The sequence below is a fragment of the Syzygium oleosum genome, unplaced genomic scaffold (assembly GCF_021117445.2).
Source record: "Syzygium oleosum isolate NSW1041296 unplaced genomic scaffold, Sole_v2.1 Sole_v2.02, whole genome shotgun sequence".
Lineage (NCBI taxonomy): Eukaryota > Viridiplantae > Streptophyta > Magnoliopsida > Myrtales > Myrtaceae > Syzygium > Syzygium oleosum.
Genome location: NW_026607486.1, coordinates 14059165 through 14077856, shown reverse-complemented (window position 1 = coordinate 14077856; position 18692 = coordinate 14059165). Strand labels below are relative to the sequence as shown.

General features: G+C 39.7%; 1 protein-coding gene across 3 annotated transcripts; it reads left to right on the top strand.

Annotated features, from left to right (window-relative positions):
* The first annotated feature begins 8786 nt into the window (after positions 1-8786).
* Positions 8787-14285, top strand: LOC115681867 (protein indeterminate-domain 5, chloroplastic-like). 3 transcript variants are annotated; one of them, XM_030605963.2, is made up of 5 exons: positions 8787-8936; positions 9133-9442; positions 9789-10191; positions 11634-12979; positions 13940-14285. In XM_030605963.2, the coding sequence occupies exons 2-4, from the start codon at positions 9256-9258 to the stop codon at positions 12934-12936; spliced, it is 1893 nt and encodes a 630-aa protein (XP_030461823.1). In that variant the 5' UTR covers positions 8787-8936; positions 9133-9255; the 3' UTR covers positions 12937-12979; positions 13940-14285. The 3 variants fall into 3 exon arrangements, 2 of the variants coding, with proteins under 2 accessions (XP_030461823.1, XP_030461822.1); XR_008815848.1 differs by lacking the exon at positions 8787-8936 and adding an exon at positions 13319-13361 and having other exon boundaries at positions 8971-9442; XM_030605962.2 differs by lacking the exon at positions 8787-8936 and having other exon boundaries at positions 8971-9442.
* Positions 14286-18692: the final 4407 nt, after the last annotated feature.

Genomic DNA, 18692 nt, shown 5'->3' with positions numbered 1-18692 from the left:
CATGTTGAGTACTATGCATGATGTTTTGAAGGATCTAAGGGCACATTTGGCAAATTGCCAAATAATGAAAATTTCCGTTTTTTTGTTCTCAAAATCAGTTTAGGAATAGAAATTCGTTTGTTAAATTTTTTGTTCCTGGGCACAAATTTGCAAAAAGTTGTTCATAAAATCAGTTTTGGAACAGAATCAAAAAGCCAAAAAAAAGTAGCTTCTTGATTCTTGGAACAATTTTTCCATTTCTGATTGTTTTTGATTTTTTTTTTACTTTTTGTTCTTCTTTTTCCTGGCCTGTCGTCGGCCGGTTGCCGGCCACAGGCCAGGGCCAGCGAGGGTGTCGTGGCCCTCGCCAGTGGCCGGTGAGAATCCCCCTCACCGCCTGGGCAAGGCCGGCTCGCAGTCGCGACGGTGAGGCCTCGCCCAGCCATGGTAAGGCCGACCTCGCCCGTCGCAACCCAAGCGAGGGAGATGGGTCGCGACGACGAGGTCGGCCTCGTCTTGGCTGGGCGAGGCTCGACCTCGCCATGGCGACCGGCGAGGGCCACAACGCCCTCGCCGGCCCTAGCCTATGGCTAGTCGTCGGTGCCAGCGACCGGCCATGGCCAAGGAAATGAAGGGAAAGAAAGAAGAAAAAATATTAAAAAAATTCAAAATATTATTAATAAAAAGAAATTTTGAGCAGTTACCAAATGCTTAGAAATTATTCCCGAGCACGGAATAAAAAAGAATCATTTATGAGCAGAATCGGTTCTCGGGCATAAAATCATTGCCATGCGCATCCTAAGTGTTTGCATAAATCAGAAGTCGAATTCTAGGATTTGCGAAACTAAGATGGTAGAAGTCGGCACTAAGAATTGAGTAGATATGGAAATTGACAGGAAAGTAGAGAGAAACGGGAACGAGTGAAAATGAAATCAATTCATTCTAAGACTCACTCACGTGGGACCGGCGGCCCTCGTCGAGGCCTTGACTAGGGCCGCCAACCTCCTCACACTCTGTTAATGGTTGTAGTGATTCTCTCTCACGAGCGCGCCCGTGCACTTTCTTCCACATGTAAAAGATACTCTTAATCAATTTCTCCCTCAAAAATTGGCTGTGGTGACCGTCAATGATCATGGCCAAAATTCAAAAGAGCTGGCGACCCTTTGCCTGGTCCGACATGGGCCATCAATCGTGGACACGGCCGCTCACCCTTGTTTTCTTGTCGTGATTTCATTTGATGTCGATATGTTCCAAATTAGTCGCCACATTAGTAAAATATGTCCGACTTTTTCCATCTTAGTCATGCCATCCTTCATTCTCAAACTAATAAGTACTTATGACGTACAGGTGGTGGACCTAATCGAACAGTGTAAACAACATAAACGACTCGGATCGTAGGAAAAAAGAAGATTAGAAGATCAAATCGCACAAGCAGCGAAATTTCGAAGACCAAACTCGTCCATAGCCCTAAGAAACACAACTCTTTCGGGGCCGGGAGGAAAGGGGAAATCAGGCCGAGATCACTTGCCAATGCTATTGCTTTTCATTTCCTCCCACTCTTCTTGGACAGAAGGGGAAGGCTTGAGGGGAACTCGTTTCTATTCATTTCCCCAAATTACTTCTCATTTTCATGGGCAAATTTTGGTGAATTGGAGATGCCCACAAAGCTGCCCCACGCCTTGTGGGAGCAATTCCGTGCGTCTGATTCCCTCCCTTTCAAGCCATTTGAGATTTCTTTACCTCGTTGATATCACCTTTTATATTCACCTGAAAACTCTACCTAGCTCAAGAAAATTTTATTGGATTATATACCATGTTGGACTTCTAATCCTTCCAAATTAATAGCAAAAGGCGAAACATAAAAATATAAAGGGATAATGACATAAGCAGTCCCTAAACTTTGGCACAATATGCAATTTAGTTCATGAACTTTTAATTTGTTCGATATAGCCTCTAAACTTTAACATAATATTCAATGTGGTCCATAAACTTTTAATTTGTTCAATGTGGTCTATGGACTTTTGGTATATGTTCAATATAGCCTCTGGACTTTATGAAAGCGTTTAATGTAGTCCCTAAACTTGAATTAATGAAATGACTATATTAAACATTTTCATATATTTTAAGGACTAAGTTGAAACATGTACCAAAAGTTTATGGACGACATTGAACAAATCAAAAATTCAGAGACAACATTGCACATTGAATCAAAGTTCATGGACTATATTGAACAAATTAAAAGTTCAGAGATCACATTGCACATTGGGTCAAAGTTCAGAAATTGTTTGTGTCATTTTCCCAAATATAAAGGCACAAATTTTATCGTGGGATAATCGGCACAAACTCTCGATTCTCTAACAGAATGGCACAAATTTATGTCCAGGAAATAGTCTTTTTGGGCCGGACTTTCAAACGTAAAAAAGAAAGGGCACATATTCATGCTCTAGGACGATTTTGGCTTCCGTTACTTCAATGGCCGATGAGCGTCTACGATCATCAACATGTCGATTCACATTGCACATCGTGCCCATGTGTCCATGGACGAAGTACCTAGAGCAAATAAATGAACGATAGTTCTATGGACCGAATGATCTAATAGATGCATTAGTAAGATAATCTAGCCCACTCGTTATTGCTTTCGATAAGCACTATCCCAGATTGTAAAGAAAAATGATATGGTTTTGTTCACTTCTAGCACTGTTTATGTACGATAAAACAAAATAGGACAAAATTGTCCCATTGGCATACAAACATGCCTTATTCTTGAGACATTTGAAACGTTTATGTGCTATAATAATCTCATGAGCATAAGTTTTATGTTTTTTCTAAGACAATATCCAATCGATCCTAAATATATAGTACATATGTCAATTCATTTTAAACTTTTCAATTTTACTAAATTAGTCCTAAATCTTTGCACGAAATTACAATGTAGCTATTCCGATCAATTTTTGCGGGACATCATTGATGTTGTAATTTAGTCATCGCTAACCGTACTAAATGGCACACAGCCATGCCAGCGATTTTCGTGGAAAAGACTATATTAGAATTTTTGCACAAAGGTTTGGGACAAAATTAACAAAATTGTAAAGTTTAAAACTGAATTGGCATATGTACAAAAGGTTTATGATGGATAGGACAATTCCCCTTTGAAAGTAGGTGCTACAATTTCCCTAAGGATAAAAATTGTGTGTGTGTGTGTTTTTTTTTTATTTATATGTTTAGCCTAATAACAAAAAAGTGTTAAATAATAAGGCATGCCTAGATTGACTTTTATTTTGTTACATTCTATATAATTTAAATTTTGTGGCTCACTTACTTTGACTTTTTTAAAATCCGAAATTCCTGAATTTCACAACACTCAAGTGTTGGCACGTAGGGTCACCAATAATTTTTTCATTATTTTCGGAAATTTGAATAAAAATTTTAAAATTTTTCAAGGAAAAACAGAAAAAGTTTTGGCTAAATGCAAACAAACATGTCCATAGTCCTTTTACCCAAAAAAAAAACATGTCCATAGTCCTAAAAAAAGGCTATTATGATCTCTCGTATAAAGAAGCTATAATATAAAACAATTATGTCTATGGTTTATAAGGCAATGTAGGGAGGACACAGTTGGTGGGACGAGAACAAGTAAGATCCGTTCGCGCATGCCCAAAGAGCATGTCGACATAATCGACCCATTCCTGCCTTAGAAACTACGGATTGCTGATGTTATTTGCCCCATTTAGCATTGGCTAATGTGGTACTTGTTGGGAGTCTAGGATGAGTTACAATGTCATCTCTACTCACATTATACGTACAAACAATAGAAATTCTTCCTTGATACCCTTATGATCAGAGCATCAAGACAATGCATGTAAATATCTACAACTCTTGCAGATTGAAGCTGGAACTCTGGACCACTACATTGGATGGGAGGAAGGTGCCACAACGGTAGGACACTACAACTTGCAAAATGATGATTAGAGGATGATTAGACGTGAGGATTGTTCTAATTGGGTCATAATCTTATTTATGTCGCTTCTTTCTGGGTATTTTGCTTCGAAATTCGGTTAACGAAGATTATTATAGGCGTCGTACCACAGATTAACCTAACATAAACGACACATTATAATTCTTACCAGCATGGGATGTTTTAAGTAGTAGAAATATCCTTTCACAAACATAGCTGTTTGTCTCGATTCATGCACATAGCTTAAATTTGCAAATCACAGTGAATAATGATGAAAATATTTTCCGTTCATTTATTTTTATGAGCAACACAAGCGATCGTTTTTAAGTAATAATTTTCAAATCAATCATTTTCCGCGAAACAAACAAAGTTTAGGTCAGTTCAGCTTTCTTCATTTTTCGCATGGGATTAAAGCACACTCGAGTCACTCACTCCCTCGTCTTACATCTATTGACTCTTTTTTTTTTCCTTTTGTTTCGCTCTGTAAAGTATTAGCACTCCATGTTGACCCGCAAACCAATCCGGTAACGCGTCCCCGGCCCCTCCCACCCTAGCCACCACGCTGCATAGCACGGTTTTATGTACATTCAGTAACCTCTTACCAACACTAGCGTTGCCACTCTAGGATATGGTAAATTTGACAGATGCCAAGAATACTTATAGAGAATTAGATTCAAAAGGTTACCTTAATCAGTTCCAATATGACAACCAAGAAAAAGAGGGCATAAATTAATGATACTGTAATTTAATGAGAGTGCACCAGATTATGATTGCTGTATCATAAGCCTTTTATTCGACTGGAAAAGAGGGTAGAAATCATATCCTAGTATATATGATAATCTCCAACTAATTCATTTACTTATTATTGGAGTAGCATGTGATACAAATCCTAGATTGGCTTTAGGACGCTAAATCCTTCAAATATGCTTCGAAAATAGTTACTATATCCACAGCATTAATTGCGCCTAGATCTAATCAAATTTGGCATGTTTTTTTTTTTTGGTAGGAAAATTTGGCATGTTGAAGTTGGATAAGCTTGGAGTCCATTGACTCTTTTGAACTGTGCAGACCCAATTAATTGCTCTCGACAAAAAGAAGTAACCTAATCCCTCCTGAAATGGCCATTTCATTATGAAAAATCTGTCATAACATGGTATGTAGACCTGCCCCTAATTCTAGTTACCAAGAACTCAATACCTTCCTAAATGGAATTATGAGGCTAATTTCGGGTAAACAATGTTCGCATTTCTGATGAATAAAGTCGCGCTCCGTGCCGATTTGGGCGCAAAAACATAATTGTTCCGTCGGGAGAGAGAGAGAGAGACGAGCGGGCCCTGAAACTCTCGATTGAAGGAGAGAGAGTTTCAAGACGAAAGTTGAGGATCGATCTACAGATTAAAAGAGTTAAAAATATAGCTGTTCAGTCAGGAGAGAGAGAGAGAGAGACAAGCGAGTTCCGGAGATTTTCAAGACGGAAGTCATGGATCGATCTACAGATTAAAAGAGCTAGCCTGAAGGTTAGGATTCTTAATTACTCAAATCTTTGCTGCTCTATTGATCAAAATCTAGCCATCATTCATCTTTCCTTTTCTTTCTGTACTAATGTCATGTACCGTTCTGTGATTTTACTTTACATAAATGATTGATCCTATGAAGTTAAACCGCCAATGATGATATACATGAAAAAATTTCGTTGCACACTCCAAATATGACGTAATCGATGCAAAGGTTATTTCTCTTCTTGTGATTTTCTTTTACAGCGTCGTCGCCTACGATATGAGTGGAGTTATGATCAGTGTATAGGTTGAGTTCCTGTCGCGTGCTCTTCTTTGTATGCCGTCACCTAAATCGGGTACTCATTTTTCAGGGTATTTTCTCTTGGAACGTTAATTAGGGTTTCTAGATATATGCACACAACGTTAGTATCGCTAAATGAGCTCGTGCATCATATTAGGGCACAACCCATGTTCTGTTCTTTGAATTTTTTGTTAGATACGGGCTTGAAAAGATTAGAAATCAGAATTTTCGACCCCGATACTATAGGACTGTTCTAAAGTTTAGGATATTAGATGGATGTGTAGACAATTTATATCTGCTAATACCAAACTCAAAGTTTTTTTGAAGCATTTGCGGGAAAATTGTCCAATCAATCCTAAATTTATCATGCGGATGCCAATTCAGTCATAAACTTTTTAATTTCGTCAATTTTGCCCTGCCGATATAGTACTTCAAGTCAATTTTCACTGAAAATTACTGGATGTCATACTTGGCACACCACCACATTTGTTCATACGAACTTACAGATACATTAAAGCACTCTCAGGACAATTTTCTGACCACATACTTTGTAATCACAGCAGTTTAGTCGACATACCTTTTCTTCAATAATCTCTGTAAGCTCCTGTAGGAAATCTCATGAAAGAACATCCCATTTACTGAACAGAAAGCTCTAGTTTTGCGTATGAATCTTGCCCAGAAATGCAATAATTGGTTTTAGGGGGTTGCGTGCTGTTGAGGATTGGATCAAGAGGTAAAAGCAAAAGGAGAGAATCCTAGGAGTCACAAGGTGGATAAATTTGTACTGGCATCCTCGGTCCGCATGTCGTCCATGCACAAACACAAGATCCTAGGCCTTCTTAAATTCACAACAAAAAAACATTTGACCCGTGAAAAAATGGTGTACCGTTACTGTTAAGCTGTCGCTATTTAGATAAAGTGAAGGACAACTGTGCTTGATTTTGAACGGAAAGGCTAGCTTTTATATCGACACTTAGGAACCAATCTCCCGTTGTACTTCATCGCAGTGCGACGCTTTAGGTGAAAATTAGGGTAAAAGTGAACCTTGATTGCAATGAGGTGCGACGGGGATTGGTACCTTGAAAGACCATAGTTGAGGTTTGAAAAAAGAAAGAGCTAACTAATAATCAACGCGTTGAAAAGTGAAAGGCTTTTAAGAAACGTTATTTAGATAGTCTCATTTCGTGGGCCAAAATTGCGTGAACAAATATACAGAAAGAAGGAACATTTGTATGTGAATTAGGCGCACGTAGCGAGTTTGATTTCACACTCCAATAGATAAAAATAGTTTTATATTTAGGGCACTCACTCGAGCTTTGATTCGCATCTCACCTTATCTCTTGGGTCGATGAACTATTCCATGGGTCCGAGTTTTAACTACTTAAGATGGGTTTATTCATCACAAGAAAAAGAATGTGATGAGCCAGGTTGAGGATTATGTTGGCACGAACTTCTTTTTTGTGGATTTATACGTACCCTTGCATGAATCTCGACATGTGATTGACTTAATGTATGAGATTCCTTTTTTTTCTAATGAAGATGTAGTCTATTTGATAAAGTTATCCTGAAAAAATTCTCCTGGAAATTAGCCGTCAAATTAGGGTTGAAGTTCATGGACCGTGATTTGTATCGTACTTTATACAATTGAATTGAACTGAATGATTTACTGAACTGGTGGCAATTTTGAAGCCCATCTGCATTACATAGCTTTGTCCCTTCTTTTGTTTTGTGCTATCCACTTTTATATCATTAGGAGCAATCCATCCATCTTGACTAGACAGTAAACAACGAGGGGCGCGAAGCTCCATTATTGCATGCGAATGACGAAACTGGATAGCTGAGACCAAAGGGTTTTTCACCTTTTTTGCCCTAGTGCCTTTTTACATGTCAGTAGGCAAAGCTCTCCAAATTGTTGCATAGAAGTTCAGTACTTCTTCACCCTGTATTTCACTGTATTATTTACACGGTAAACGGAATTAATCACGACTGATAATTCATTCGTACAGTCAGATTTCGTGACGATAATAATCTACGTATGTACTGCTAATATGAAATTCTAATCATTCCTGCTCGTGTTGACTAATCTGGGTCTCGAATTTGGTGGACCAGGTACGAAGTCCAAGCCTATGTGGACCAAGCTATGGTCAAGAGCTTTTCTTCTCTGAAACCCTAGTCCGCGTCTCTCTCGTCATAACCAATCTCCAAAGGTAAGTCGCTGCGCCCTCTTTTGCACATGGAATGAGAAGAACTGTTTCGAAATGGCGATCAATAGAATAATCAGACGGTGATGAAAATTAATCAATGGATATGCAGGTTGAGCTAACAACTCCACTAATGCTGCGCATTCGTCCAATCACAACAGTCCAAAAAGCAACTAGGGTTTCTACGTCCTCAATATTCTCTCCCTCCCTTTTAAATTAAGTCAAAATTCTCTAAACCCCTCCCTTTTTTTTGATTTCTAGTATGAAATTTCTGTGGTGAGGTCCACCGGAGGGGGGGGGGGGGGCGCGAATGGTGATGGGGAAGTTTGTCCTTAAGTGATAGAGAGAGAATGAGAGGAAGATACCAATATTGTCACGATTAAAAATGAAATTAAAAATGAATCGATATCGCGAGATTAGATCGATCATAACATAAGACACGGGATTAGACCCTAATTTTTGCCCTTAAATAGATAGACGTACTTGCACGCGCTTTCTAGATCATATTGTTGTTTTTTTTTTGTTCCATTGCGCTATTTAGAAAATCAGTTTATGAAATTATGCTCCGTTCTTTTCTTTTTTCTTTCAATGAGAGCGAAGGAGGGTGATGAGGACCATATAGGTCGGTGGACCCAATCCACGGCCGGAAGAGGACACACAGCATGGTGGTGCAAAGACCATCAGCCTCCCTCCCTCTCATCGCTGTCTCTCTCATAATAAATGTTCAGCCTCAGCAATTTTTCCTTTAAATTTTGAGTGAATTCTTGAGACCAAAAATGGCAAACACATCGTAACGGAAAATTCAAAGAAAAACTTTGATTTACATATTTTAAAACGGGAGGAGAGGCGAGTGCAGAATCATGTGCTTGCTTAAATTTTGCAAAATCACAGTGAATAATGATGGGGAAAATAATGGCTGCGAAAACAACTGAGGAGCTTTGCTTTAACGTACTCAATCAAAAGCAAGTGAAATAAAAAGGGAAGAAACTGTGTGCAAGTGTAAGGTAACTTAGCTAGCTGCTGATGTCTCTCGTATGGCCTGTTTTGATTCCCTTTTTTCCCTTTCTCTTCAACTTTCCTCTCTCTCTCTCGTTGTCTGTCCCCCCCTCCCTCTCTCTCTCTAGGACAAGATTTTTCCTCTTTAATCAGGTTTGAGAAACCCACACTTCTAATATGCCGAAGCTGCAACCACCGTTTCAGGTTTTCCCTAGATAAGATTTCAGGCAAGCTCAATTTTCCTGCTGGGTTAGTCATTCTTGAAGATAAGGGTAGAGAGTGCAAGTTGTTGAAGAAGAAGAAGAAGAAGAAGAAGAAGACGAAGTGATGGCGGCCTCTTCATCGTCGGTGGCGCCATTTTATCGATTTCAAGAGGGAGGAGATCAATTGATTCAGATGGAGCAGCACCGCCATGCCCCATCAGCTCCATTGGCTTCATCAGCAGCAGCATCTGCACCTCCGGCTCCAGCTCCAGCTCCCCAGAAAAAGAAGCGAAACCAACCTGGAAATCCATGCAAGTATCATCAACCCAGTTTCGATTTCATTCATACATATCTCTAGAAACACAGAAATGGGCAACTATTCTTTGGAGGATAAGATTATTTTTTTTCAGTGAATTTTTGGAGTCATTTGATGCTCTTGATGCATCTCCTGCAAATAGGTTACAAGAAAGAAACCCTAGTTTTTCCAAACTTCCCCTCAAAATTTCATTAATTGCGCCATGTCTGTATCCCAGTTTTTCTCCTTGTTTGACTCCTTCCTTTTGCCATAGAATTTTGCCACTGATTTGATGGATTTTTGGCATTTTTCACTTATGTAAAGTATAAAAATTGTGCTTCCACAACGGCGTTACGTGACAGATCCGGACGCGGAGGTGATAGCGCTGTCGCCCAAGAGCTTGATGGCGACGAACAGGTTCGTGTGTGAGGTGTGCAAGAAAGGGTTCCAGAGAGAGCAGAACCTGCAGCTGCACCGGAGGGGCCACAACCTGCCATGGAAGCTCAAGCAGAAGGGCACCAACAAGGAGGCGGTGCGGCGGAAGGTCTACCTATGCCCCGAGCCCACCTGCGTGCACCATGACCCGTCCCGCGCCCTCGGCGACCTCACAGGGATAAAAAAGCACTACTCCCGCAAGCACGGCGAGAAGAAGTGGAAGTGTGACAAGTGCTCGAAGCGGTACGCAGTGCAGTCGGACTGGAAGGCGCACTCCAAGACCTGTGGCACTCGGGAGTACAGGTGTGATTGCGGCACTCTTTTTTCAAGGTATAACCATTATCTTCTCATTGACTTTTTTTTTCTTTGAATGAACGTATCTTGCATTTGAATGTGCGAAAATCGTTAGTTGCTGAATTATTTCTTCAATTTGGCTCGTGAGGATGCAAATAACGTGGTGGGTTATGGTTTAGTTTTGCGTGCGTGAGAGAGAGAGAGAGAGAGAGACCTGGTGCTTGGCATCTGCAGATTAGGATTAGATTCTTGAAATTGACAGAAGAAGCTTTTGAATCATCTTGGTTTTTCCCCTTTTTTCTACACCGTCTCTGGGTTTCACCTTTTTAGTGAATCTCTCTCTCTCTCTCTCTCTCTCTCTCTCTCTCTCTCTCTCTCTCTCGTGTACATTTTATAATGGCTTTTTGAAATTTCATCAAGAAGCCAAGAAATTTAGACAGGAAAAACAATCATTTCCAGCATGAGGGTCCTTTTTACCTCGAGAAGAACGCCATCTGCCCACAAGTGTCTTCTTTTTTTCTTATTTGCCCTCATTCACGTGTTGCTATGCACACACATGAAGAAGCTTGGGGTGGTGTTGCCATTTTTGTTATGTTATCGTTTGGCTACATGTTATCAGGACTGTTCTCCTCCAGGTACCATTTCTGACAATCAACCCCTCTCTCTCTCTCTCTCTCTCTCCCTCTCTCTCCCTTTAGATGTCTTCATGATTGCAATGGCAAAAGCTGGGTTTTGAACAGCACCTAACAATATTTGCAGCACAATCTACTCCCAGGAACACACAACACCAATTCAAAGACCACTTCCCTTGTATTTATGATGAAATATTGTATCACTTTCATGGGATTTTGCATTTATGAAAACCTAAGTCTGAGAGAAATAGATAGGCTCCTGTCATGGATAGACATAGATTGCATCAGTTTTTTTCATGGATTTGAAAATATTCCCTCCTCTCATTTATTGAACTGCCGGCTCTTAGAATGGTAGTTTGACGAAGATAACTTATTCTTCTTCTCCTTCTTTTTCATATATTTAATGCACTAGAGGAAAATTACTCTCCCGGCCAAGACCATGTCCATGATTATATTCTCTACGGTTCATTCCTTTGAGGGTTTGTGTGTGTTTGTGTATGTGTGTCCGGAGGTCCATTATGATTAATTTTAGAGTTAGACATGCCTAAAATCTTTCCCTTGACCCTACTTACAGTGCTCTACCTAAGTCATCCGTCATAAAAATGAAGCTTCAAGTATGACTTTACTGAGAACAAATGTTTGAAACACACTTGATTAAGATGGGATAATTGGAAATATTCGTATGATTTCTGCCTACCGAAAATTAAAAAAGTTAAACTCTCCTGATGAAACGTGCATGAACCCTAACTAATTGCTTCATATCCAGCTAATTAAATTAAACCTTTAGTTTTCCTCACCCTCTTTGGCTAAAATTGCTAAACGGCATAGCGGATGAAACTTTTGCAGGCGCGACAGCTTCATCACTCACCGTGCCTTTTGTGACGCGCTTGCTCAAGAGAATGCTAGACACCCTCCCGCCTTGAACAGCATCGGCAACCACTCCATCTATGGAAGCACCAACATGGGGTTGGGATTGTCGCAAGCGAATCGCCAAATACCCTCAATGATGCAAGGCCAGGGAATAAACCATTCCAACAATAACGACGTCTCGCCGCTTGGCCGTGCTCGGAGTGGACAATTATTTGATCACCTCCTTGCGCCCTCCATGGGAACTGCTTCTTCGACGTTTAATCAACCGCTTCCCTCAATGGGCTCACCATCCCCTAATAATTTCTTGTTCCAAGATCAGTCAAATCAAAGCTACAATTCTCAGGAGCAAGCATCACCTCACCAAGGGTTGCTCCAGAACAAGCCCTTCCATGGACTGATGATGCAGCAATTGATCCCTGATCATGTCAAGAGCAACAACAATGATCCATCACCATCATCATCATTGGCAAATATTTTCAATCTTGGAATGCTTTCAAGTAGCAGCTCGAACAGCAACAACAACAGCAGCACCAGCAGCTTACTCAATTCCGGGCTTTTGGTCCCAGATCATCACCGGTTCAAGAACGAGATCGGAAGCGAAGGATCGAACCTCTTGCAGAGAAGCATAACCAGTGATCATCATCAGATCAGCTCATCAGGAGTGCCTTCTCTCTATAGCACTTCACTTCTGCAAAACAGCAACCACCATGATTTCTCACCGCCTCACATGTCTGCAACTGCTCTCCTCCAAAAGGCTGCTCAAATGGGCTCGGCAACCTCAAGAACGGATACCAACAACAATGCCTCTTTCCTAAAAACCTTCGCGAACTACTCTTCCTCAAGCGGCATCAAATCCGACCGGTCGCCACTTGCCCCGGTTAGCTTCGCGGGCATATTCGGTGGCGACAACAACCTCCAGGAGCTAGTGAACTGCGCCTTCGGAGGTGGGCAAGATCATCATCATCAAGAATCAGCCGGGGACGCTTACGACGGGATCTACGACAACACGAACAAGACCGGGTCGGAGCAGTCGACGACGACCCACATGGGTCAACATGGGATGACGAGGGACTTTCTTGGGGTCGGAGAGATAGTGAGACGCGTGAGTAATAACGGCAACGGCAACGGCAACAATGGAGGGTTTATGGATGTGCAGAGAGACGACGAGCAACGACGACAGAATCAAGAAAAGTATGGCCTGATGATCAGCGACGACAAAGTGATCAGCTCCTCCTTGGATTCAGCGCCCACAAGCCAAACCTTCGGAGATTTCCGTTGAAAAATCCGATGAGCTTTCTTTGGGAAGAAAAGACCGAGTACAGGTACGTGAAATTCAGCGACTTTTCTTAATCTGAGAAAGGTAAAAAACAATGTCTTTCAGCGGACGTGATCTGGCATGCATAGTTAGATTCGATGAAACCGCAAGAATTTGCGGTAAAATTTCATGTTTTATCTGGTGTGTGACTCACGTACTTTGTCGAATATGCGATTGGACTGACTTCACTCGTTTCTCTGGGCGTTATCTTTTCATGCATGGGACGAGAGAGTCACGAGAGCGAGGCTGCACTCGCTTTTTTCTGTTCCTTAGGTTGTCTTTTTTCGTGGTTGTAGTCTTGATTTTTGCCCTTCTTTAATTGTGTCTGACTCTCCTGACTTGACAGATTCTGACAAATTCACAAGGCACCACACACTCACATCACATTGGTATTGATCTTTCTTCTCCGACCCACGTTTATCTTTCTATATTTTTTCAAAAAAAAATTTCGTATTTTGGATGGTGGGGGGTAAATTATTATTGTTTTCTTTGCTCCTGAAACTCTTCATCGTGCCTATCATCTTGTCATTGACATTTTACCCTCGAGCATCATCATGAATCGCTAACGGACAACTATTGTTCATGTGAGATCTCATTGTTCATGCTACGTACTTGCCATATGATCTCACGTGATTCGTGTAAGAAACCAGGCTCGTGCTGTCCTGCTGCTTTCACTTGCTTCCCCCACATAGTTGATACATAGTCGGCATCTCGTTGATGCTCCTGTCGAGTAATATGCGTTCGCCGGGGGCATCTTCAGATGATGTGCCGTGGCAAATGAACGAAAAGGGCACCCCAATTGACCGGTCCGCGCAAGCTGAACGGTTTAGATTCTAGAGATGTCCATTCATGTCGTACAGGGCATAACATTTCTAAACGTTCATTGAAAATTTTGCTTGCCCTATCTTTACAATTCTAAATTGTGTGGAAGCATTGATTCAAGAAGTTTGACGTGTGAACTGTGCAGGAACGCAAAGACTCAGTTAGGACAATTGCTGAACAGGAACGACGCCGCATTGGGCAGATCGAACTCGAAGACGTTGAACTTTTTATCTCTTTCATGTTCCCCTTTTCTTCTCAAACTTGTCGGTTGTTTTGTGTAACTTGTTAGTCCCGGTAAGAGGTTGTCTTTTTTCTCCCCCATACATTTTAGACTTTCAACAGAGGAAAAGATCCTTGAAGAACGTTTTGGAGGTATTTCGAAACACCTAACTTGAGTTTTAATATCATACTAAGGAAAATTTAAGGGGACTCTTTTTCTGTAAAGTGTTGTGGTAATCTGTTATATCCTATGATAACTTCTCATTTCAGCCCGGCCAAGATGGCTATTTATCGTTCAGATCCCACAGATTTCGTGTAAAATTACATGGGTTACCAAGTACCCAGGTCTCTACGCTTCTGCCGCTGAATTATCGAAAGAAAAAAAGGGATGATAAAACGCGTTTATCTTCATGCTATATAACCGCTCGTGTGTAGATGCTTTTAGGTCGCGTTTGGTCGGCAAGACAAGTACTAAGATTGGGATAGGATAAGGAGTGGGGGGACGGATTTGTCGTATCTCTTGTTTTGTGTGGTAGGTGATTGGATATAACTTAAACTAGGATTAAATAAACAACAAAAAGGCTTACACTTTTTCACACCAAATATAGTGGGTAAACCCCAACCACTTTGAATGGATGATATTACCTTAAAAAAAACCATTAAGATAAGTAAGAAACTCCTCTTATTAACGAAAAAATGGATTACCTTCAATTTTATTAAAATACAATACTATCCTTGCCCCTCTCAAAAGAGTGTTTATAACCCTAGTGTCGCTTCTTCCAACCCTCTCAAACATTTTTTTTCATGTTTGTCTCCTTATGAACTTATTATTCTCCATTGCCCAAGAGTTCGACTACTTCTTGCAATCTGAGCAAGCATCAAACATACAAAGGAGTAAAAGAAAGGTTAGGTTTATTTGCACATTGTTCACTTTCTTTCGTCTAGATTTTCCTCATGATCATGAGTTTTTCAACTTTGATTTCCGATACCAAATTTACGAGAATTTGTTCAAAGATTGAATATCGGAGTTGATGTATATATTACACACAATTCCTATTACACTGTTATTAGTCTAGATATTTGATTCTAACAAGTACATGTATAAATAGGAAAAGCATAAAAACAGCTTCTTAAGATCAAACAATTTAATGTTTTGCATTATTAATGGCTAATAATTCCTTGTAATCAAGGTAAATATAACGTTTTGTGCAATAATGTTTTAGGGAGATTTTCCTTTTGAATAATCGTGTAGTGAAGACATGAAAAATAAATAAAAATTGGACTATTAGATTCACCAAACAAAATGAAAGTTAAGTAGTTAAAATATACAAACTATAACGTAATGACATATATTAAAGTTTTAATTAAACCAAATGTTTTCATTAAAATAATAGATGATTTTCTTTGGTTGTACTTGTGCTTAGGTTATTTTTAGTGTGCATATACATTTGCTCATCAACACAATAACTAGCCGGCTATTTTCCAGATAAACTATTTTTCAGAAAAAATAGTCACCAATATCGTCCCAAACGGGGAAAAAACAAAAAAAAATGGCAAGAAATGAGCTTAAATTAAAAGTGGGCCGCAGATATACCCTTAGTCTTCGTTGCGCGGGTAAAAATGCGATTGACAATTTTTAACTTCCAACGGCAGGTTAAAATGGAATATTTGGGATGGAAAATACACGAGCCTAATTGGAGCAACAACGACAAATGTCACGAGAGTGACAAGTCGGGGGGGGCATCTAAGGTGCGAATGTACGAGACTTGTCTTATAAGACAATGGGGACAGGAAGGAGCGGATTGGCAAGAAGGACAAAAGAGACGACAAAGAATGAGGAAAGAGGTACTGAAAAAGTTCGTGAATGGAAAGGAGGAGGAAGGCATTGGCATCTACCTTGGACTCGAAAAGCTAAAGCGATGGTGAAAATGAGGTAGATGATCTTGATTCTATTCACACTTTTGAAGGGCTTCAGAAAAGGTTTTCATGACCTCTGTGGTAGATTCGAAAAGGTTGGTAAGAAAGAATTCCTCAGCAGTCGGCACGCTCTCGAACGATCTCGAGGAATGGAGTACGCAACGATTTAGACCCGAACCCCTATCAATCGGCTGACCATTTCCTGTATCCTTGCTCTTTTACTCATATCCGTATCATGCGTTTGATAAATTGCTTAACTCATGTTTAGTGCATAAGTTTTTGGTGTTGTATATTTTAAACAAATGCGTCGGCAAACACTTTAGATGTAATACACTTGTGAGTAAATGAGTTAGCATAATACACTTTAGATATAATACAAAGTGAAATTACTCATATTGTTTACAAACATGTTGAAACGTGTTAACGCATGTTGTTGTGCATAAACAATGTTAATGAGGCTCAATTAATTTTCATATATTTACATACATGAATACATTGCGTGATTTTAACAATCTTTTATTTCTGTCTTTATAATGAAGTTTGTACATGTAAACTATTAAATAAAATCAAAGTTAAGGAAAACAAAATCATACAAGATAGACAAAAAAAGTCAATAATACACTTTAGATGTAATGCAAAGTGAAATTATTCATATTATCTAGAACCATGTTGAAACGTGTTAACACATGTTGTCATACATAAACGTGTTTATCATTATAAACGTGATAAAGTATTGTGACGTGTGGACAACAATCAGATAATTATGTTAACCATGTTGTGGTTTGACATGCTCTATGAGGCATGTGGAGGTGAGTTCAACATGTTTATTAAACATGTTTTGTTCTGGTAAGCTATATTTGTGTTATATACCCTTGTTTCAATATAACACGAGACGACATGAATTGTCAGCCTAGCAAAAATGAAACTCACAATCCGATTCACAAACATGCACTTATGCGCACCATCGCTCATGGACAAAAACTCGGAGAAAGTTCTCTTTTATGTTTTTTGAAATAATGATTAAAAGCCGTCTAAAAGACGATTATATCTAAAGGAACAAATAATCACTCTACAAACTAGAGGCGACATGAGAAAGCCCGAAAATAGTCGTATTGCAGAGAAGAAGTTCGGAAAAATTAACAAAGCCTCATATAAAAAGGAAAATTGACATAAAAGTGCACCTCAAACACGCCTAAATGATGGATTATAAGGCTAAAAAGACGTGCAAATCAGTTCCCCAATTTGGCAATAGTATAGCGCTCAAAATAGGCTCTTTTTGTATTATGGGCCATGAAACTCTTTCTGGATCGAAAGTTATGATCTTTTTATCGCTCTCTGTGCAAATTCTTTGTCCCCGGCCCACATGTTGGATATCTACTTGTCTAAATGTGATCGGAATCTTCCTAAGATGTATGAGAAATAAGACCTATTGCATCTTTTCTCGTCTTTATCTTCAGAAAAAGGTATAAAAATATGAAAAATAGAATGTCAAGATAGATCATTATCTGTCACATACTTTTATTTTTTCTTTTGTACTTAACTTTTCTCAAATTATGTTGTTTGGTTCTGTTAAAGTAATTATATTTATCAGAATATTTTTAGTCAATTTTTCATTATTTAATCTAATTATTAATATTTGCTTTCGGCTAGTTATTTATCTTATAATTAACGTAATTTTCTCTTATTTTATCCTCTCTTTTTTAAAAAAAAATTTCGTATTTTTATAAGTTTAATGTAAAAAAAAAAAGATAAAGGCGACGAAACCAGAAGTGCGCAGCAAATTGAACCTCAATGGCGATGAAATTTCCATCGCTAAAAGAAAATTGGTTCTCATTCCCGTTGTCCCTCTCTCAAGGCTGGCTCTCCTCTCCCTCGGCCTTGCCATCTCTCGACTTTGGCTGCCACCCACGACCGAGGCCGCCACGGCAGTCATCGCCTGATGCACAGTCGCGCATGTGTCTGCTTGCAAATTTCTATTCATTTGTTTGTTGAACTTGAACTGAAACTGAACGACCATATCAAGTTTTTCGTCCATTAGCTTGCTGCTTGACGTTGCAAAAGTTTGCATATGCTGGTCGATGCGAGGTTATTGCTCCTCAGATGTTGTGCTTCTGTTTCGTATTCAACTCGTCGGATGGCTCGAAGTCATGATTCTCGGATGATGTTCATTCGTAATCGAGGGTTTAGAGCGAGGATTATCACAGCTGAGATTTGACGCCGACGGATCATTCCTATGATATTAGGATTACCCGTTGCGATCTCAAGAGCATCGTAAAAAGATTATCCCAACTCATATAATATTAGCTATCGAGTAGACTAAATTTGGACTGATGATCAAAGTGGAATTAGTCATTTTAGCAACTTCTTAAACCTTAAGTTGCTGCATTTGCCTTGGCATCGTGTTCATACGATCGTACCAAACGATCCCGGTGGTTTGCTTCTGCTCCCTATAATGCCTTTGGTTTCTCGAACGCCCAGAGATCATAGTATCCGCCAATAATAATATTGACTCATTGAACCGTTTCTCCCGTCATACTAAATGATCCTCAGTAGGCCAATTTAATATTGGTTTTAATTAGACCTGTCAAATAGGTGGATCGGATTGAAAATGGCCCGACCCAAAGAGAACTCATTTAACCCGTTTTGACCTATTTCCATTCAAAGCAAAGTGACATATCCGACCCGACTCATACCAACACATACCCAACCCGATCAATATTACTAAACCATTTCCATATTTAACTCAATATAGGAAAACTCAT